The sequence below is a fragment of the Pelobates fuscus genome, chromosome 10, assembly GCF_036172605.1.
Source record: "Pelobates fuscus isolate aPelFus1 chromosome 10, aPelFus1.pri, whole genome shotgun sequence".
Classification (NCBI taxonomy): Eukaryota; Metazoa; Chordata; class Amphibia; order Anura; family Pelobatidae; genus Pelobates; species Pelobates fuscus.
Genome location: NC_086326.1, coordinates 53,946,019 through 53,968,940, shown reverse-complemented (window position 1 = coordinate 53,968,940; position 22,922 = coordinate 53,946,019). Strand labels below are relative to the sequence as shown.

Sequence of the window (22,922 nt, the reverse complement as noted above, 5' to 3'; positions counted from 1 at the left end):
CAAGATGCGTAGAAAGGCAGATATGCTAGCGGTAGCAATCGCAGGCGTAGATAGACGGGGCCCAGATAGAGGCGATAGTAGATGGAATAGGGAGCCTTTGAGTAGGAATCAATGCGCGTATTGCAAGGAAGAAGGGCATTGGAGAGAACGAGTGTCCACAAAGAGAGCAGTACGAGAGAGACCAACCCAGGGCAGGATACGGAAACTTTAGAGGCAGAGCGAGAGGTAGAGGAGGCCCCGGAGGGAGCAATGGTAATAGAGGGAGCAATGGGAACAGAGGAAGTGTTAGGGAAGATAGGTATTTTCCAGCAGCGCAAAGATCCCGCGATAGAGAAGGTAGGGACTTTGTAGGATTGGCTGACACGGTCATGGAGGACTATTGATACCGACCGGGCTCCATCCCCCTTGGTCGAGCGGAGCCTATGGTCGAAGTATCAATAGGGGGAAAAAGGAGTGCGTTCATGATCGACACTGGTGCTGAACATTCAGTGGTGACTAATCTAGTTGCTCCTCCATCTGGAAGGACTATTACTGTAATAGGAGCAACTGGAAGAAGTGCTGAAAAAACGGTTCTTAAAAGTCGACTCTGTACATTGGGAGGCCACGTAGTAAAACATCAATTCCTTTATATGCCTGAATGTCCAGTCCAATTGCTGGGACGTGATATGCTATCTAAATTACAAGCGCAGATTACGTTCCTACCAAATGGAACAACATCCTTAAAGTTTAATGGACCTTCAGGTATTATGACATTATCTGTACCAAAGGAAGAAGAGTGGCGACTTTATACAGCGTTGACTAGCCAAAACCCTAAGAGTGATGAATCCTTATTCAACATACCAGGAGTTTGGGCAGAGAACAACCCACCAGGACTGGCCCGCAATATTCCACCTATTAGAATTGAACTAAAACTTGGGGTTTATCCAGTGAGCCTACGGCAATATCATATCCCGCAGAAGGCTAAGAAGAATATTCAATCTTATCTGGATAAGTTCATACGGTATGGTATCCTAAAATTCTGTACTTCCCCCTGGAACACCCCATTGCTGCCTGTTCAAAAGCCCGGTACAGATGAGTATCGACCTGTGCAGGACTTGAGAGCAGTCAATGATGCGGTTGTTAGTATACATCCAGTTGTACCCAATCCATATAACCTGCTTGCTTTAATTCCGGGCGGGGCTACTTACTTTACAGTCTTAGACCTCAAAGATGCCTTCTTTTGCCTCCGAATTGCCGCAGAAAGTCAATGTATCTTCGCTTTCCAATGGGAAAACGCTGTAACGGGCTCAAAACGCCAAATGACCTGGACAAGACTGCCCCAAGGGTTTAAAAATTCACCTACCCTATTTGGTTCAGCTCTAAGTCAAGATCTACTGGATTTCGAGTCCATCCCAGGAGAGTGTGTATTGTTACAATATGTAGATGACTTGTTGATAGCAGCAGTTACAAAAGAAATATGTCAGCAAGCAACGCACGATCTACTACACATTCTCTGGAAGGCAGGATACAAGGTGTCTAGAAAGAAGGCTCAGTTGTGTTTGCCAACTGTCAAATATCTGGGATTCCATATCTCTGAAGGTCAAAGAATTATGGGGCCAGAGAGAAAAGAAGCTGTGTGCCAAATACCGATACCCAAGAATAGAAGACAAGTGCGAGAATTCTTGGGGGCAGCAGGCTTCTGTAGGATATGGATTCCCAGCTACGCGATACTGGCAAAACCTCTGTATGCAGCTATCAAAGGTACAGAGCACGACCCCTTCTTATGGACTCAAGAACAGCAAACGGCATTTGAAGATGTGAAGAAGGCTTTGATGAGTGCCCCAGCATTAGGTCTACCTGATCACACACGACCATTCTAGAAGAATGGCTGTGGGAGTATTGACACAGTACTTGGGATCATGGCAAAGACCTGTTGCCTACATGTCTAAGCAACTGGATGCAGTGGCCAGCGGACTTCCACCTTGTCTAAGAGCCGTAGCTGCAGCCGCCCTGCTAGTAGCTGAAGCCGATAAACTCACTCTGGGTCAAGAACTTTATGTACGAGTCCCACATGCAGTACAGACGTTGTTGGATTACAAAGGAAATCATTGGTTTAGTAACAGCCGTATGACCAAGTATCAAGCAATGTTGTGTGAAAACCCAAGAGTGCATTTAGAGACTGTAAACACCTTAAATCCAGCTACCCTTTTGCCACAACCTACTGAAAGTCAACATGATTGTTTGGAAGTAATGGATGAAGTATTTTCAAGTAGACCAGATCTTCGTGATTTTCCCATCCAGAACCCCGATGTTCAATATTACACCGACGGCAGTAGTTATGTGAAAGAAGGGATCCGCTATGCAGGATATGCAGTAACAACAATTGACAAGGTGATAGAAGCTCGGCCACTGGCGAAAGGAACATCAGCACAAAAGGCAGAATTGATAGCACTGACACGAGCGTTACAATTGGCTGAAGGTTTAAGAGTGAACATCTACACGGACTCCAAATATGCGTTTTTAACCACTCATGCCCACGGAGCTTTGTATAAAGAAAGAGGACTATTGAATTCAGAAGGCAAAGAAATCAAGTACGCAGCTGAAATCCTACAACTATTGGAAGCAGTGTGGGAGCCGAAAGAAGTCGGTATCATACATTGTCGAGCGCATCTGAGAGGAGATGGTGATGTAACCAAAGGAAATCGGATGGCAGATAGTGCAGCTAAGCGTGCCGCTGAATCGGGAAGACAGGAATATGTGGGGCATATAGCTGCCCTTATACCAACTCCACTGCCTCAATGGACTCCAGTTTATACAGCTCAAGAAGAGGAGTGGTTAAAGACTGAACCTGGAAAGTATTTGGAGAACAAATGGTATCAGTTACACAGGACACATTCTGGGAGAGACAGCACAGAAGAATCTCTCAGAAAACATTTCTACATACCAAGATTGTCCAACTTGACTCAGGCCATTGTACGAAGATGTGTAACGTGTGCTAAAAATAATGCAAGACAAGGACCAGTAAAGCTACCAGGAGTCCAGTTTATGGGGGGACTCCCCATGTCCGATCTACAAATTGACTATACAGTGATGCCTAAATCGGGTGGACATCGTTACCTGTTGGTAATTGTGTGCACCTATTCAGGCTGGGTAGAAGCATGTCCTACTCGTACAGAGAAAGCAGGAGAAGTTGTGAGATTCCTGCTACGAGAAATAATACCCCGATATGGACTACCCTGCTCTATAGGATCGGACAATGGTCCAGCTTTTGTTCATCAGTGCCTACAACAACTGACTCATATGCTTGGTATAAAGTGGAGGCTTCATACGGCATATAGACCCCAGAGTTCTGGTAAGGTAGAGAGAATGAATAGAACTATTAAGAATCAGTTGGCTAAAATGTGTCAGGAAACCCAACTTAAATGGAACGTTCTCTTACCCATAGCTCTATTGCGAATCCGCAGTACCCCTACCAGAAGGATGGGCCTCTCTCCTTTTGAAATCATGTATGGGCGACCACCTCCCGTGCTTGGTAACTTAAGGGGGGATTTGAGTCAGTTGGGAGAAGGAATTACCCGGCAGCAGGTTGTAGAGTTGAGTAAGACTATGGAGGAGGTACAGAAATGGGTACAAGATAGATTACCTGTGAATATTTATCCCCCAGTTCATAGTTACCATCCAGGAGACCAAGTGTGGATTAAAGAGGGGAATAATGTACCGTTAGGGCCCAAGTGGAGAGGTCCTTATGTTGTTCTTTTGTCTACCCCTACAGCGATAAAAGTAGCCGAAGTGACTCCGTGGATACATCACTCCAGGGTTAAACCAGCAGCAGTCGATTCTTGGCAAGTTACAGCAGATCCAGAGAATCCCTGCAAGATCCGGTTAAAACGCACGACTCAGTCGGAGTAACGAGGAACTTTTGTGGATTACAAAATTTTATTGTTTCAGGGATTTGGTGCGTGAGTGAGAAGGCCATAATAAAGCCTGTCCGCCCACCGACGTATAGTATATAAGCCAGGGAAAGTCTCGAAGGGACTCCTGTGAAGACGAGCAGAACTCCATTCCCTGCAGCCCTTACAACCTGGAAGCTGAGGTGCCTTCGCACGGACGAAGACTGAGGATGACGGCGAAAGATGTGTTCTTGATAATGTTTATTTATGTGTATTTTTATATTCAGGAATGTAGAGGTACCGACACTCCTAGCTGTGAGGTATGCATTAAGACTACAAGAACAGGTAACCATATTTCCCAAACCCTAATTTGGCATTCACAATACGAGTGTAAAGGAGATGTATCAAGATGTAGATACCTTAATATAGAATATAGTGTGTGCCATTTAGGAGTAGGAGAACCTAAGTGCTTCAGTCCGGAGTATCAACCTCGTACAATTTGGTTGACTCTCAGGAATGGAGATCCTCAGGGGACCCTAATTAACAAGACGGTGTTAGAATCCGTACATTCTTCGGGTGTTCTGCTATTTGATGCATGTAAGGCGATATCAAGTGGTAGAAAGCCGTGGAATGTATGTGGGGATCTTAGATGGGAGAGGACGTATGGGTCTAATGATAAATATATTTGTCCCAGTAGTAAAAATAAATATGTGAGTCCTAGATGCCCAAATAGAGAGTATAACTTTTGCCCATATTGGTCTTGTGTGGGGTGGGCAACTTGGGGACAGACAGTAGACAAGGACATGATAGTGACTAAATTGCCTACCAGCCCATATTGTAAGTCTATGGAATGCAATCCAGTCCATATACTTATAAATAACCCCGACAAGTTCTTAGACAAGTATGGTAATTTATTTGGGTTTCAAATATATTGGACGGGTTTAGATCCTGGGACAGTATTGTTTATAGGGATAGAGACTGATACGGTATCCTCCCAAACTCATCAAGTATATCATTCCTTTTATGAAGAGATGACTATAGATAATAAGATCCCCCATAATGCTAAAAACCTGTTCATTGATTTAGCCGAAAGTATTGCCGGTAGTCTTAATGTTACCAACTGCTATGTGTGTGGAGGTACTAACATGGGAGACCAATGGCCTTGGGAAGCAAAGGAGGTAATGTCCGGTTCTGAGGCAGTTGACCAATTAATATCTACACAAGCCGATTATCATATGAGTGTTAGAGGTAAATCTGAGTGGAGATTAAAGACCTCCATCATAGGTTATGTTTGCATAGCAAGGAAAGGAATGATGTATAATACTTCTGTAGGAGAATTAACTTGTCTAGGGCAAAAAGCTTATGATGATGATGTTACAAATCACTATTTGTAACTGGCCCTTTAAATGGAAAATTGCCCTGCTTCCTTGGATTGTGGAGAAGCCTATTTGCCAGCCTCCTTCCTCATGACTATGGCCCCTGGAAGATTGTGCCCCTGATAATGTATTAACTTTTATTGGGTGTGTATGGCCCTTTAAGAACCGTCTGGGGACATCTTGTAACTTTGGTGAACAATGTCCCTTTAAGACTATGTCCCCAGACCTGTAAAATAACTTGCCCCTGGCTCTCTCCCACTTGGTTCAGTACATAGGGCTTACTGAACCAAGTACCACACAGGCGGACCACCCAGAAGTTAAAGTGTGCAGGCAATTTACCTCCCAGGCTGTGAGGTTACTGCAGGTTAATTGCCGAGCGCTGGGTGGCCGCCATTCGGCAGCCGAACACGTGGCGGCGGCCATTTTAGTCATTCGAATGCGGTCAGCGGTGTATGCTAAAGATTCTGTGGAACTAAAATCGGCTACACATTTTGCCCCTTACCTTCTCCCATACTGAACTTGCAGCTCCAGAGACTAAGTCCCGTTCGAAATGGGACTTAGTCGTTTTTCGGCATGAAATTGACCGGCTGCACAGCCCAAATCTATGGAACTGTTTTGGGCAGGAAATTGTGCTTGCGGTCGGTCATAAAGGACTTCCAGCTAACTTTTGATCCACTGGAGGGATTTGGCTGATTTTTGGAAGTGTTTATGTTTGATGTATGCTGAGTCTGAATATGCAACTTTTATTGAAATTGAATGTATGGTTTTAAAGTTACAGTGTGTATGTGAAAACTGTATTTTTACTGTATGTAATAATTGGTTTAACTGTTTATCTGAGGGGAGGGAACCTGTGGGCTGTACTATGCTGTTATTGGTTAATTTCATCCTCCCCCTGGGAGTGTCCTGTGTGTACCTTATCCTAATAAAAAGCAGGCTGGGTGTTCCAGTCCTCAGACCTCTTCTGACCCTCAATACGTAGCCTTGTCTCGTTATTGGAGGGAACTGCTATATCACACTGGGGATTGCTATGCGCTGCATATTCCCCTGAGCTCTTAATCACTTAGCTCTTTTAAGAGCTTGTTCCTGTTACGCTCTCCTGGAGGAGAGGTCTTCCCCACACGGTCCTGGAGGACAGAAGCCGATCCAGGGTGGAAGGAAGACGGCGCGGCTCCAGTTAAGCTACGGCGGTTGTGGAGCCTGCGGTGGTTGTGGTGTCGTCTGCAGTGCTTGGAGTCCTCTGAGAGCGCTAGGAGCATCCATCAACGGAGAGTACTCGGTCGGAGTACACGGAGCTCCGTTACAGATGATACAAAGAATACAACTTGGTGGTCGGCTTCAAATGTCTCAGAACCATCTAACCCGTTTGCTAGATACGCCAATTTAAAGGATGTGTGGTTTGACCTATCTATCACATCTACCTGGAGCGCCCCAGCAAATTTGTACTGGATCTGTGGTAAGAAAGCCTATTCGGAGTTGCCACAGGACTGGGAAGGGGCATGTGTGTTGGGTATGCTCAAACCATCCTTCTTCTTGTTACCTATTGAAACAGGTGAGACTTTAGGTGTTAAAGTATATGATGTGAATCATAGGAAGAAAAGGGGACCCATAGAGATAGGCGCCTGGGAAGATAATGAATGGCCTCCCCAGCGTATTATAGATTATTATGGGCCAGCCACGTGGGCAGAAGATGGTACCTTTGGTTATAGAACCCCTATTTATATGCTCAACCGTATTATACGATTACAGGCGGTGGTTGAGATTATTACTAACGAGACATCACAAGCGCTCAATCTTCTAGCGAAGCATAATACCAGGATGAGGACAGCAGTCTACCAAAATAGATTAGCCTTGGATTACCTTTTGGCAGTAGAGGGAGGTGTATGTGGGAAGTTTAACCTGAGCAATTGCTGTCTTCAAATAGATGACGAAGGGCAAGCAATAGCTGAGCTTACTAGCCATATGGTTAAACTAGCGCATGTGCCTACTCAGGTATGGAAAAGGTATAATCCAAGTAGTTGGTTTGGTAGCTGGTATGAGTGGTTTGGAGGGCTTAAGGCAGTGGTAGGTGGAGTCCTACTGATTTTAATGTTGTGTCTACTCCTGCCGTGTCTTATACCCTTAGTAGTTAGGTCTGTGCAAAGCCTGATAGAAAATATAGCAGAGAGGAAGGCTGCTGCACAGATAATGGCAATTTATAAATATGAGGCTCTAGATCAGGGAGAACCAATGCAGGAAGATGAGTGTTGAAGATTCACATCATAAGATAAGTCTGGTCTGGTTCAAGGTAACTTGCGGTGTATGCAAACTAAGGTTAAGTGATGCCTCAAGTAATTGTGAAATATCAAGAGGCATCAAAGGGGGGAATGTGGTGGAATCTCGGTAAAAATAAATTTAGTAGGCCGAGATTACCACGTGGCATGTGTACGTGCATATGCTGACGTATCGATCAGTTGGTTGCACGAGGCAAGATACGATCAGTAGTGTACGGAGCATGTGCAAGAATACAGGATGTAGTATTCCCCTCCTCCATTGTGCTGGACAGGCCATGCGGTCAAGCAGGAAGTTAATTCTTATTTGAGTTGATTGGTTAAGAGAATGTGCGGGTGGAGCTTAATATGGGAGGAGTTATGTGCCTATATAAGGAGCCTGCACTATTGTCCGGGGCTCAGAACTTGCTGTATTTTGGTGACGTTAGTCCCTCTGAGTCCCGATCGGTGATCCAATAAAGAATCTCTTCCTTCCTGAAGAAACCTGTGTCCATCTCTCTGTGCTTCGCTTCCGTCAGTTTCTCTGGTATCAGGACAACATATTTAATGCCTTCTGGAGAAACCTAAAACTCCGTCAGCAACACACTGCATCATCCAAACCAAGTAAACACTCTCTGGGGATGCCCACAAGCTCCCATTGTAGGCACTCGGATCCCACAGCAAAGCAAGTACGAAAAGGGCGGCAGAGACAGAGACGTCTCCCATCTAACCCTACAGCCAGTCACCGAAAGCCAGAAGCAGTGGGGCTCCGTGGAAAGAGACTGGAGACTCACCCCGGACCCAGATATCGGCAGCGGCTTAAAGCACTCCCAATGAGCCTGCTTCACATGGGGTCTCAACACCACAGTGGAGGATGCGGTGTGCCTCTATGGGCCTTCCTCCCTCGCAGAATGTTGCCTTCTACTTTCCACCAAGTGGATTACATATATATATATACCAAGGAGAGAGAGTAAGCGCTAAGTAACAGAAAGGCAGCAACCTAATAAGGGAATCCCTCAAATACCCTTAAAAGAGGAGACAAAAGAAAAAACAAAAAAGGCTGCGCCAGGGGAAGTAAATATATAAACGACAATTAGTCCAAGTAAAAAGAGAAAGTCTTATCTAGAGTATGCTCCTGTGGGGAATGGAGGGTCTGTAGCTTCCTCAGCTCATAGAGTGAAACGCGTTTAGCTGATTATTCTGGACTTTTTATTGGACTTTTATTGGATTTTTTTACTTTCTAAGTACCCATTTATTTTGTTTTTAATGTATTAACAATAAATGTTATTTACTATTTTATACTTTAGTCCAAAGTCCTTTATAGCCATCAGGAACTCCATTGGGGAGAGTGCTATTCCCCCTCTAAAGTAGCACATTGTTTATCAACCTCAGAGCCGGGATTTCAGGGCTCTGCAGAAGCTCCTGTCACAGATAAACCACCAAAACTGCTTCAACCACTAGAAAGCAAGCTGACAATCCAAGAAGTGCAGATTGTAATCCGAGGTGGGGATCATACCACCAGCGCTATCTTCAAGGAGCAGTTGGTCTGCTCCTCCCTTAGCGTGGAACATATCACTGACGGAGGAAATTTTCCCTATATCCCATAAGCGGGGATTGTACCGCTGTACGCCTTCAACACTAGAGCGAGTTATAGCTCTTATAAATGTGAGTTTTATACCAGCTTTTAATTTCCTATCTACCTCATTATCAGACGTATTGCACTATCCTGTTTTGTATCTGTTTTTTCCCACATACGAGTGAATTCCTAAGAAGGAGACCAACGAGGAACTTTCCCCTGACCGTGGATCTACAGACCCTCCATTCCCCACAGGAGCATACTCTAGATAAGACTTTCTCTTTTTACTTGGACTAATTGTCGTTTATATATTTACTTCCCCTGGCGCAGCCTTTTTTGTTTTTTCATATATATATATACACACACACACACACACACACCGCCAATAAGCCCATCGCACCTACATGCTCAGCAGAAAGAAGTTGATGTTCTTTTTATTTTGTTTCCTCTGTTTGAATGTAGATCTCGCAACTAATGTACCTAGGGGGCCTCCTATGGATTTATTTTCTTCACTATAAGCATACACAGTGCATATAACTTTCATTACTACCGTTAAACTGTTTATATTGTCTGACATGCACTATTAACTAAAAATGTGCTGGCTTTTACTATACACCTTATCTTGTGAATTAGGTTACACTATTGATGTTCCTTATAGTGTATATTGAGAGATGCATTGTTCTTATAATGCACAGCAAAAATAAAGAATTATAAAAAAATAAAAAATAAATAAAAGGAATATAAACTGCAGAGGAGAAATGTACCCTTACGGTTTCCAGGTCTTCAGGATGGGAGAAAGTGGATCTGAATAAAGAACTGGTCCTTGGTAGAAAAGGGCTGAGCCGGTCTTGAGATCCCATGTAGTTCCACCCTTAGACTTAGAGTCAGTGATGACAATGAGTTCCCCTTCTCCGAACACACAAAACTAGATTGAAACAAGGAAGGTATGCGTACCAGTCCATAGAGGCAAAACTAGCACTGAAAAATAAGGTGAGAACGTCTGCTAGCAGACATAGAATAAACGCTAACAAGCCAAAGTCAGTGTTGCGAATAGCAAGAATAGTAAAACAAGCCAAGATCAGAACTTGGAACAAGTGCTATAATATAATGCACTCTTGGGTATACAGATATTATGACAAGACAAGGAACTAAGAACAACCAGGAAGTTAAACCCCTTATACTGTTATAGATTGGTTACAGGTGGAGATAACATGTCCTGAAAAGGCACCATAACTTTAAATATGTACAAAAACAACTGCTCAGTGCAAGATACAAGCCTGCAAAGATGGGCAGCTGGTAGATACCCAGCTGGCAAAGCATTGTGGGAGTTATGCGACAGATGGCAATCTACCTTTTGGCCATCCTTGCGATGGAGGGTGGGAACTAAAAAATTCTTGCACCAGGGCCCTGTCTTCTTTAGTTCCACCACTGAATCAGGGGTAGATGGGACATTCTTGTCTAAACAAGAAACCAGCACCCTGAAATTTTTTTTCCATAGGTCTTTATGAGGTCTTATTTGCTTGCTGGTCTTCTGGATTCCTTCCTACTTCCATTAGCTCCCCTGAGCCAACGGATGTGACAGGCACGCTCTACTTGAATGTGGCTGCCTCTCCCTCACAGACCTTTAGATCAGTTCCTCATCCTCAAGTGAAACTCTCGCGCGCATGAGTCGGAACATTTGCACGCAACTGTGTACATGCCGATGCACGAGCCGGTACGTGTGTGCACGTGAAGACCCTTTTGGAGGCTTCTCAGTGAGAAACTGAAAGTGTCTTCCGGGAAAAAGGGGAGGGCTTACATAGGCTGCAGTCCTAAGAACTGCAGCTTTTGTAGTCTCTTTTTGACTATGCTCCCAATGAATACATGCATAAAAATATGCATGCATGTACTCATTGGGGTTATTTCTACTAAACTTTTTCTTGGGGGGGGGAGGGGGTGTTTAGACCAGTGGTGTGGTCCTTTAAACACCTATGAGGGGGAAAAATTGGAGGGGCTTAAAAAGAGTGCTAGTATGCCACAGATGAGGTCATGACCCAGTGAGAAAAAAAAAACACACCATGACAATCCACAAAGTGAAAAATAGCTTTTAAAAAAGGTGATGGAAAAATGCACAAATTATACCATATATCACAGGAAGGGGATGTACGGGAATGTTACAGACTGCTACCCCTTGAGTCAATGCAGATGGGAGAAAAAGGGTATATAATACTAGCCTCTGGTTATTAAAGGGGATTCTTCAGGGGACACATTTGCATAGGGCCGTATACTGAGGTTTCAAAAGTAAGAGCGGCTGAACTCCCGTTGGGCAGAGGAGGAGAACCCTCAGGTAAACCAAAAAAAAAAATTGTCAGAAAATGACAGTCTGTCCTATAAAGAACGGAACTAAAAGAATGAGGGTGGGAGTGGTAATAGGAGATACTAATTGTTGTGCTGCCATGGATATGGACAGGAAATTATTGTATATACATATATGCACACACACAAAAATGATTGTTCATACACTGTCACATGCATTTGCTTATATTTTTTTTCTTCAACATTTTACATTTTTTAAAAGGAACTTTACCCCATTTTCTTTGCAATTACACATGTAACTTAAAACACTAGAATGTGCTTCTTAATAAAAAGGAAAAGAAAGTAATGAAATAAATCAAGACAAGGAAAAAAGAAAGGAAAAATAAAAAATAAAAGAAGAGCATGAAAGAATTTACTGACCTGTTATGCCTTCTTTATTCCCAAGAAGCCAGAACTCATCTATCACACTCAAAATTTCAATAACATCACCAGCAAACAGAGTAAGCTCCTCCGGTACACTAGGGCAAAAATCAAAGATTGCACGAACCACACAGCCGACCTCCATTACTAGGGGAGGAAGAAGAAAAGAAGAAAATCAAAAACTCAACAAGGCTGTATAGAATATAACCATAAACACAATTCCTTTACTGTCTACTGATTATATATCATCTCCTAAGTCATTTAAAGACATCTAGATCTAGGTATCTCCTAAGCACAGTCTCACCTTTATTTTCCTTAGTGATGTTCCATAGGTAAATGTAACAAAATGTTCTTATAGTAAATGTTCCATGCACCAACACAATCTACAAAGCCCACAATGAGATAGAGCACACCCGAACTCTAGAGCACAATGTCTAGTGATGTCAGTACACAGGGGGATCATGTTGCCACTCTGCATTCCAAATTAACAAATGCTGAATTATTAATTAATATCAGAGGTTAAGAGAATTCATCATCAGATCAGCAATGAGTTAGAATACAAATATCTACCACCTATTGACAATTCTTTAAACATAGGAGAGTCTAGGTCCTAGCACCATGTCATTGGAAGATTCAAAAGGTGTTATTGTCATTAATCCTTAATTTTCCAATGCACTTGTAGGCTTGCATGCCCCTTTGTGTTCCTTCAATACCCATTGTCATGTCTGTGGATGGACAACAACTATATTAATTGCAATAGACACAAGGAAACAATTAAATGAAAATTAAAACACTGAAGATCTAAAATACCATAATTTTCTACAGTCACCTGGTTTGCATACATTTTGACTGGAGAACACACAAACACATAGATGAACCCCGGGCAGATTTTAAAGTGAAGATAAACTATTTCTATGTAATAAATCATTTTAAACTTCCCTGAAAAGTACGGCATAGAGTAAATACACTTTTTAATATTTTTTGAGATTGAAGTGTCTCTGCTCTGAATATAAGCCCTTAATTAAAAGGTTTGCAACAACATGTAGAAACACTAAAGACATCTTCTGTTCACCCAGAGAGGACAGGGTGTACAAGTGAAAATGTGCATTATGACATACTATCACAGTCTCTGCCAATAATGCTGAAAAGCAGGGTTTCCCAACCCAGTCCTCAAGTACCATCCAACAGTCCAGGATTTGGGGATTATCTAGTCGTGTCTAAGGTTTTTTTCTTTTTCCTAAATCCTGGACTGGTAGGGGGTACTTGAGGACTGGGTTGGGAACCCCTGCTGTAAAGCATAATAAAGATAGGTGAGGAGGGAGAAGAAAAAAAACTAATGAGAAGGAAAATAAAGGATGGATGAGATAAACACACACCTGATGTATATAAATGATTATTTTGTTTTGAGCGCTGATGGTATATTTCTTTTGAGGACTCTCAAAAGAAATTAGCCAACCTAAGGCTCAGCCATGTGCATACATTTGATGAGGAAGTATTTTTCTGTAGTGAGGGGACGTGGTTAAAGAGGCAGGCTTAAGGTGTAGCATGCTGCAAAACATTAAATTTTCTATATAAAAACTATAAATATTTGCGCACGCAAACAAATAAAGTATATTAATGAGGCCAAAACCTAAAGAGTGTCCCTTTAAGAATGATTAGTGAAGCTAATCATGATTGGTTTCACTGCCCAGAAGCCTTGGGTTCCGAGTATTCACTCTTCACCTATATTGGGGTACTGTGAAGTAGTGGTGGTCTTAACACAATATGGCCATATGGTGGAACTATATCCACATATTTGTCCGCTGAGATTGGCGATTTAAAGTGGACTTATAAAATGTAAAACTTTATTTTTATGTGTGCGCTGTTGCTGAATTTATAATAAATATACAGCATCTTGACCAGCAACTACATCATACTCCTAATTCCATGGGCAAATGGAGAAAAAAAATGAGGGTTGACAGTAGCTAATTTCTCTTTAGCACTCAAACAAGCTAAAGTAACACTATAGTGTCAGGAACACAAACATGTATTTCGGACACTATAATGATAAAACAATTGTTTAGGCCACCGGGCCCTCTAGCCTCTCATTGAAAAAGTGATTTTTCTTACCTTTTCTTCCAAGTCACGCTAGTCTCAAAAGGGCTGGCCCTGCCTAACTCCGCTTTCGTGGCTGAGTTCATCAAACTTTATGATCTCGGTCAATCTAATGCTTTTCCATAGGAAAGCATTGGAAAGGTATTGCGCATGCACAGCAAAACCCAGCACTGCTTCAATCAAAATTTCCTCATAGAGATCCATTCAATCAATACAGCTCAGGGAACGTTCAGCATTTCCATGCAGACTCTGAATACCAGTGCTGCACTGACACTAGAAGCACCTCTAGTGTCTGTCTGAGTGACTACCAGTAGATGTGTTACTAGGCAGTAAGGTAAACACTTATTTTTGTCTGAAAAGTCAGGGTTTACATTAAAAAGCCTGCAGGGGCTATAGACACCAGAACAACATTAAGCTGCTCTAGTGACTACCTTGTCCCTTTAACACAAATAGCTGTTTTGAATGTAATACCGATAACTTGTTCCACGCATTCAGGTAATGGAAGATTAATACGGAGCGTGTCCAAGTGAGGATGTCCGTTGAATATGAGGAAGGAAATAGGAAGGGAAGGTGACAGGATATACCTTCCTGTCTTATCAGTTATATGGAACGTTCCAAGTAGAACGCAAAAGGGTTAAGTTCGCTTTTATTTATTATGCTATGCTTACTATTAAAATATGTTTGAAATCTTCTCGGTACACGAGTAAAAATGTTGCTAGTCATGAACAACAAACCTTGCAACAGTTTTACTTTCACTTTCCAAAACATAATAAAAGTAGCAAACTTTTTTTAGGAAGGGCGCATAGGGAATCTCCAATATGTATGCACCTCCCCCACCCCCCTCTTTATTTTTTTATTAGTGCTCATGTAACCTTTGGAGTATGCTCTAAAATTCCATATGTACAAACCCTAATTTGTCATCTTCCAGAGGCTCAGATAGTTTGTTTCCTCGTAGTATCTCAAAATCTATTTATATTTTTATTTATTTCAAAAGATAATACAGTAGCGTCAGAACCACTACAATGAGCAGTTATGTAGTTTAGCCGATCCCTTTAAAAGAAAACTTAATACAGATTGACTTTTCATCCTTCCCATGATGTGGTTCAAAATGCATATTAGCCAGTACACTAAATTTTGTTAATTTAAGTTTGCATACGCAAGTTCACTTATGGAAACTGTATGGTCACTATCAAAATTAGATTGTTGTGGTGCCCACAATGTCCCTAGTGCTTTCCAACCTGTTCTCGAATGGTGTAATCCCAAAGGTTGCTCAACGTCTGGCATCCTGCTACTTCAATTAAGTTTCAGGAAGCGTAGCTGGGCAGGGGCTCCCCATTCGTGTAAAAAAAAAAGTAAAAGAAAATTAATATATATATACACAGACACACACACACACACACACACACACACACACACACTTTTTTATGAATGGGGAGCTACTGATTGGCTTATAGCACCAGCTGAATGCTCTAGGCAATAAGCGGCACCTCTGCCCAGTGGCATTCTGTGCTTCCTGCAACTCAATCGAAGAAGCAGGATGCCGCTGGGGAATGGAGATCCGACGCTGGAGAGCAACCTTTACGGTTAAACCATTTGATAACGGATTAACCCCTTCACGTAAGAAAGCACCAGGGACTTCTGTGAATCAAAGCATCTTAATTTTGATTAAGTTGTTATAGTGACCATACAGTTCCTTTAATGCTCTGCAATATTTTTGTTTTCATCACTATTTGTTTAAGAACCGGCTATATGTTAATTTCAGCACCTTTCTCAATATAACCACTGCCATAAGCAATTCTACTATTTTTACTCTGTTTGCAAAATCAGTATGCCAAGGGTATCTCCCTGTAATATATTTAATCAACGTGTGCAATGTGCACAAATGCGTTTCAGGTGCTATGAAGAAATCCAATCCCTTTTAAACAATGCTCGAACGAATCAATCCATCGGGTATTTGCCTGTGGAGTCTTATTCATTGGGTCGATTTGTTCATGCATAGATTAAAAGGAAATTGATTTATTCATTCCAGTTGAAATATTTGTGCACAAGTAACATTTTCAATGGGGAAGGTCAGCCAACAGTCAAGGTATATTATGCACTCCCTTCTCCATACAGTTCAGAACTACTGTTAGTCAGACAGTTTAACATGTTAATAACCTAAGTTGTTTGTAGAGATGGATCATAATATATTTTAGTCCCTCTACCTTAGCAGTTTAGTAACAAAAAAAAAACTTTTTATACTTACTATTTTTTATTTCCTGGTATCCTGTATATCCTTGGTGGGGATTATACCACCTAACCTGTTTACACTAGAGCAGGTCACATGCTCTGGAAAGTGTAAGTACAATACTATTTATTATCTATTATATTATTGGTACTTGCTTCACCATATTGCTGCTATCTTTCTTTTATACCAACTACGCACATTGCACCCTGAGAACATCTGTGGCAACTACTACCAATCCAAAGACGTGGATTGTACCGTCCAAGCGCTTCACAGCAGAGCTCTGTTATAGTTCATCTCCATGTGAGTGGACTGTACATAGTTACTAACTACCTATTTTTAAGATAAAATTTACTGTATTGCACTATTATTTTTTATCTTAATTTCTTTTTTGAGGTTACAATTAATTGGAATATCCAAGGATACATGTATGTATTTTCTGCATATATAAATTACTAGGCGTGGTATACGCCCTCTTTCTTTCGCTGTTATTCACTCACAAGGTTGGGGAATCCTTGTTTTGTATACTGCTGCCTGATCACTATAGCGAGCGCCTATTATTTCTCTTTTTCCGAAACGAAGGTATTGTCTGCAGGACTGGTGGACGGGTACTGATAGGTATGCGTCCTTGAGGTCTAGTCTCGTGAACCAATCCTTGTCTTGTAAGAGGTCTCGTAGAAGATGTATGCCTTCCATCTTGAAGTGGTTGTAAGTGATGTATTCGTTGAGTTGTCGTAGGTTTATGACGGGTCGTAAATCTCCAGTTTTCTTCTTTACTAAGAAGATGTTGCTGAAGAAACCTCGAGGGTCGGAGGCGGGTTCGATCGTGCCTTTCGAGTATAGGGTTTGTAGTTCGTCGTTGATGAAAGCGGTTTCTATCCTTGAGCAGTTGATGGGACGTGGTAGTTCCATCTGTCGTGGTTGGTCTACGAAGTCTATGACGTAGCCTTGTACTGTCTGTAGGATCCATGCGTCCGTGGAGATGGAGGTCCATTCCTGGAAGAAAAGAGATATGCGACCTGCTGTATGCATTGGAAGGGAAAAATGAGTGAAATGGTTGCTTACCTGAGGAGAAATGTGCTCTGCCTCGGGTGCGTGGTCCGCGACCTCTGTCTGCGCCTCGAGTGTAGGAGGATGGGCGGTATCCCACCTCTGGGTAAAAAGGTTGGGGTCTCGTAGAGCGGGGGCCTGATGGCAAGAAGCGGCTGGCAGCACGGCCCCTTTGGCGGCCAGTCCAAAAACCCGTCAAAAAACACCCCTGGAGGGGTTTTGTCTAAAGACTCTGCGCATTGATGTCTGAGCCTTGTTTAAGGATGTGTAGACGTTTACATGTCTGCTCAGCTCTTTAAGGAAAGGTTCTCCAAAGAGCTTGCCCTGTGCCATAGGACCTAGTTCTTTGGTGCCAAACTCCACCAACATCCCGTCAATGCGGAGAATTGCTGCTTTTCATCGCTCGGAAGATATGGCGACATTGGCATTACCCACAAAACAAAAGCATATTTTTGCCCATTCCCGCACATCATGCGCGGCTTTGGCTAGGGCATCGTCGGCCAAATACATAATTCTGGATAGTGGTCCCACTGAATCCAGAAGTTAATCCTGTACCCCTCTAAACCCTTTCTCCACTCCTTTGCGTGGGTCACGGCCACCTCGTGACATAAAGGTGGTCATCACCTGGTCGGATTCTGGAGTGTCTGCAACGTGGTCAGGTAGAAAGGGTCATGGGCATTCGGACCTCAAGCGGTTGCGGACTGTCTTGTCCATGTACTTTCGTAACCAGAGGTGCATGAACCTTGCTAAGTGGTCGGGTGGTGTCCAGTCACTTGAGCGTGGGTGTCTTATCTTTCTTAGGTCAAAAAGCTTTTGTCCGAGCGGGGTTGGGGTTCTCCCATGAACGTGTGTTGTGGAAAGAAGGATTGGGATCCTGAGTCTGAGCCCCAAGCATCCTCGTTGGAATCTGACTCATCCGCTTGCCATTCATCTAAGATGGCCATGAATTTAGCGTGAGATTCTTCTTCTTCCGAAGAGTACTCGTGTTGCGGGTTCGGGGTGGTGGCTGTAGCGGGTTTAGCAGGGTTTTTGCCTTTGTTAGGGTTTTGGTGACCCTTTTTGCCTTTCCAATGGCGTTTGCCCGTGAGGGTTTCTGGGCTCTTGCGTGATTCTGGTTCATCAGAATCTGAGTCATGGCGGGATGGGTGGGTTTTTAATGGTTTCCTCTTGTCAGGACCAGAGGCCATCATTTTGGAGAGAACTTTCTCCATGGAGGCGGACACGGCCTCGTTTACCATGTTTTGGAGCTCTGTTGTCTGAGAGGTCTCCATAATGCCTGAATATGTGTTTGGCACAGGGCGTATGTGATAGAGGGCAGTATGCTGTATTAGACAGTAATAAGCTGTTTTAGTATTGTTATGCGGACCCCAGCAGGGTGCAATAACGTGTTTTCGTTGTACAGAGTACAAATTACCCCAGCAGGGTTTATAAAAGGTATGATAATGGTTTGAGGAGAAAACCAAATAACCCCAGCAGGGTTGTAAATATAGGATACCTGTCAGGGTTTCTTTGCTGTTTTAAACAGCAAACCTTTCTGTTTCAGTAATTGAGTTTGCAGCTGCAATTACTATGAGCTGCTTCTGCTTGTTGCCACGGTTACTCACCTGTGAGTAGTAATCAACCCTGCTGCTAATCAGTTCTGCCTATTTAAGCAGCTAAGCCCAGAACCTCCTTGCCCTTGCGTGGTTTCCTGTTTCCCAGAAGTCTCCTTGTTCCTGTGTTTCCTGTTTGATCCTGGTTCCTGACTCCGGCCTTGTTCCTGACTCCGCTGCTCTCCGTGCTCCTGATCCTGGCTTGTCTGACTACCCGCTCTGGTGACTGACCCCTGCTTGATTCCTGGACTTTGCTTTTGTTTATTATTTGTTATTTATTAATAAAGGTGTGTTTGCATCTACTTCTGTCTCTGTCTGGTTCCTGGTCCCTGACATTACGCAAGGGCCATGAATACAGATGGTACAGGCAAGACACCTATACCTAACCTGCTTACCCAGTGGGACCAGCAGAACCACCATTTGGACCAGTATGCCCATCTGGATCCAGTACCCGGCCAGCCTGCGATTGCGGCCGCCTCTGCCTCACTTTCTGTTCTAGCACCGGTTGTAACCTCCAAACCTGTAGCGGCTAGAGAAATGACTGGGTCTGTCCCGCTCCCTCAGCATTTTGGGGGCGACCCAGCACAGTGCAGAGAATTTATAAATCAGGTTAAAGGATACCTTGAAACCCTGCCCCAGGCATTTCCTACAGACAGTGACAAAGTTCACTTCATGATTTCTTTGCTGTCTGAAAAGGCCCTAGCTTGGGCAAAACCTCTCTGGGAGGCGGAGAAGCCTATTATTTACAATTACCCTGAATTTGTTGCATCCTTCAATAGGGTTTTTGATATTCCAGCTCGCTCCACCCCTACTGCCGAACTACTCATGTCTAATTCTCAGGGCACAAAAACTATTGTCGAGTATGCCAGTGAATTCCGTACCATGGCAGCAGAGGGTGGCTGGAACAACGAGACTCTTGTGGCTGCCTTTGCACAAGGTCTCTCCGATGTGTTTAAAAATGAGATTGCAGCCAGAGAATTACCTAAAGATCTCGAGGAACTGATATCATTTGTCACCCTCATTGACATCAGACTCCGAGAGAGATCCTCATCCAAGGAGCGCCTGCGGAGGCCTCTTGTAAATTTGACACCGAGCTTTTCTTGCCCACCCGAACCTCCCTCACCTCCCTTGCCTCCTGGTCCTGAGTCCTCTGTCTGTGTGGAGCCAAGGCGGTTAGGCTTCTCACGCCTCTCGGCCGAGGAGAGAGCCTTTAGGAGGAGGGAGGGCCTGTGCCTATACTGCGGACACCACGGTCACATGTTAAAGTTTTGCCCGATCCGTCCGGCAAAGGGTCCGTACCCAAGATACTGTCAGGGGCAGATCTTGGGTGGTCTTTCTGCAGACCCAGAGATATGTGTGCACAAACCCTTGGTGCCTGTTATCCTCTCCTGGTCTGATTCATCCATTGAAACCCGGGCGTTACTTGATTCTGGGGCCGCAGGCTTGTTTATAGATTGTGCATTTGCAGCAAAGCACTCTATACCCTTACAGTCTCGCAACTCTCCACTAGCCTTCGAAGCCATCGATGGCAGACCAATACAGCCGACCCACGTGACCCAAGAAACCGTGCCCATATCTCTGGCTGTAGGGGCTCTACATCATGAGACGACCCAATTCCAGGTCATTTCCTCTCCATATTACCAGGTTGTTTTGGGATACCCTTGGTTACAGAAGCATAACCCCACAATTGATTGGCGCAAAGCTGAGATATTATCATGGTCCCAGCAATGCACATTGTCCTGTCTCCAGAAACCGGTCAAAGTTTTGGGCGCATGTTCTGCCTCTTCCTTACCCGCTGAGTACCAAGAATTCCAAGATGTATTTGACAAGGGTCAAGCCAGCGTTCTGCCACCACACCGTCCGTATGACTGTGGTATCGAACTCCAACCGGGTACCAATCCTCCCCGGGGCCGGATTTACCCACTGTCTGTAGCAGAAAATCGAGCCATGGAGGAGTATGTTACCGATGCACTGTCTAAGGGTTTTATTCGGAAGTCATCTTCTCCTGCCGGGGCCGGCTTTTTCTTTGTAAAGAAAAAAGATGGCGAGTTGAGACCCTGTATCGACTATAGGGGTCTCAATCGCATTACTATTAAGAATGCCTACCCCATTCCATTAATCACGGAATTATTTGACCGCCTCAAGGGAGCAACGGTCTTCACCAAACTTGATCTGAGAGGGGCATATAATCTTGTCCGGATAAAAGAGGACCACGAATGGAAAACCGCATTTAACACCAGGAGCGGCCATTACGAATACCTAGTAATGCCCTTTGGTCTTTGCAATGCTCCAGCGGTTTTCCAAGAATTTATAAATGACGTCCTGCGAGATATGCTGCAGCAATGTGTGGTGGTTTATCTTGATGATATTCTGATCCATTCCACATCTCTCGAGAACCATCACGCAGACGTTTCTCGTGTTCTACAGAGACTTAGAGAAAATAGTCTGTTCTGCAAATTGGAGAAATGTGAGTTTCACTGCAAACAGGTTACATTCTTGGGATATGTTATCTCAGATACTGGATTCTCTATGGATCCGGAGAAACTTTCGGCTGTACTTAAATGGCCTCGACCTACGGGTCTTCGCTCTATACAACGGTTTCTGGGCTTCGCCAATTATTATCGGAAGTTCATACGCAACTTTTCTTCCTTGGTTAAACCTCTCACGGACATGACCAGGAGAGATGCTGATCCACAGCATTGGTCACAGGAAGCCATTACTGCCTTTGAGTCTCTTAAAGTCGCCTTTGCTGCTGCCCCTATACTGGCACACCCTAACCCTGCCTTACCATTCATTCTTGAGGTCGATGCGTCTGAGACAGGAGTGGGCGCCCTCCTGTCTCAACGTCCTAACCCAGAGAGTTCCAGGCATCCGTGCGGGTATTTCTCGAGGAAATTGAACCCGGCGGAATGCAACTACCAGATTGGTGATAGAGAACTTCTAACCATAATTTTAGCTCTCAAAGAATGGAGGCACCTTCTTGAGGGTACTTCAGTGCCAATCCTCATACTCACAGACCACAAGAATCTAACATATCTTTCTGAAGCTAAGCGACTTTCCCCCCGGCAAGCTAGATGGGCTCTCTTCCTATCAAGATTCAATTATGTGGTTTCTTACTTGCCCGGTACAAAAAACATCCAGGCTGATGCCTTGTCTCGACAGTTCTCCCCTCCATCTAGAGAGGAGATAACCCCTACTCCTGTGATTCCTCCGGACCATATACTGGCAACCATCCGTACTAACCTCACCTCACCCCTAGGCGAGGAGATTCTGGCTGCACAAAGTAATGCTCCTCCAGAGAGACCTAATGGCCGTTGTTTTGTACCTATTAACCTCCGTACGAAACTATTGAGTACATACCACGACTCCAAAGCAGCTGGACATCCAGGCAAAAACCAGTTAATCTGGTCCGTATCCCGGCAATTTTGGTGGCCTAGTCTCCGTTCGGATGTCACCGCTTTTGTAGCTGCCTGTCCTGTGTGCGCTCAAAACAAAACCCCACGACGCCCTCCAGTGGGTCTCCTGCAAACCATACCTAATGGTGAACGACCCTGGACCCACTTGTCCATGGATTTTATCGTAGATCTTCCGGTCTCTCGTGGCAATACAGTCGTTCTCATGGTTGTTGACCGATTCTCGAAGATGTCGCATTGCATTCCCTTGAAAAAACTACCAACTTCCCAGGAACTTGCAACAATTTTTGGTCGGGAGATCTTTCGTTTGCATGGGTTACCCAAAGTGATAGTCTCAGATAGGGGTAGCCAGTTCGTGTCCAGATTTTGGAGAGCTTTCTGTACGCAAATGGGAATTCAGCTTTCCTTCTCCTCGGCCTACCACCCGCAATCCAATGGTGCAGCAGAACGAGCTAACCAAACACTGGAACAGTTTCTGCGTTGCTACATTTCTGACCACCAGAACAACTGGTCTGATCTGCTACCCTGGGCGGAGTTTGCCCACAATAGTGCGATTAATGCCTCCTCCCGGCTATCCCCGTTCCTGGCAAACTATGGGTTTCAACCGTCCATGTTGCCTGATACGTTCTTGCCACAGGAGATACCGGCATTGGAGGGACATCTCAGGGAACTCCGTTCCACTTGGGTGCAGGTTCAGAGTTCTTTGCAACGCGCAATGCAGAACTACAAACTCCAGGCCGACCGCAGACGCCTTCCTGCACCTACCT

The 22,922-nt window shown here is 44.0% G+C and overlaps 1 protein-coding gene across 3 annotated transcripts in view; it reads right to left on the bottom strand.

The window, feature by feature from the left end:
* Positions 1–22,922, bottom strand: part of DNMBP (dynamin binding protein) — a 163,163-nt gene that overhangs the window by 80,456 nt on the left and 59,785 nt on the right. For 2 of the 3 annotated variants that reach the window (XM_063434689.1, XM_063434690.1), the window contains exon 2: positions 11,783–11,929. The exons of the other annotated variant lie outside the window; for it this stretch is intronic. In XM_063434689.1, coding sequence (XP_063290759.1) covers positions 11,783–11,927 — 145 coding nt within the window. In that variant the 5' untranslated portion in view covers positions 11,928–11,929. The remainder of the gene's footprint in view (positions 1–11,782; positions 11,930–22,922) is intronic. 3 annotated transcript variants of the gene reach the window in all.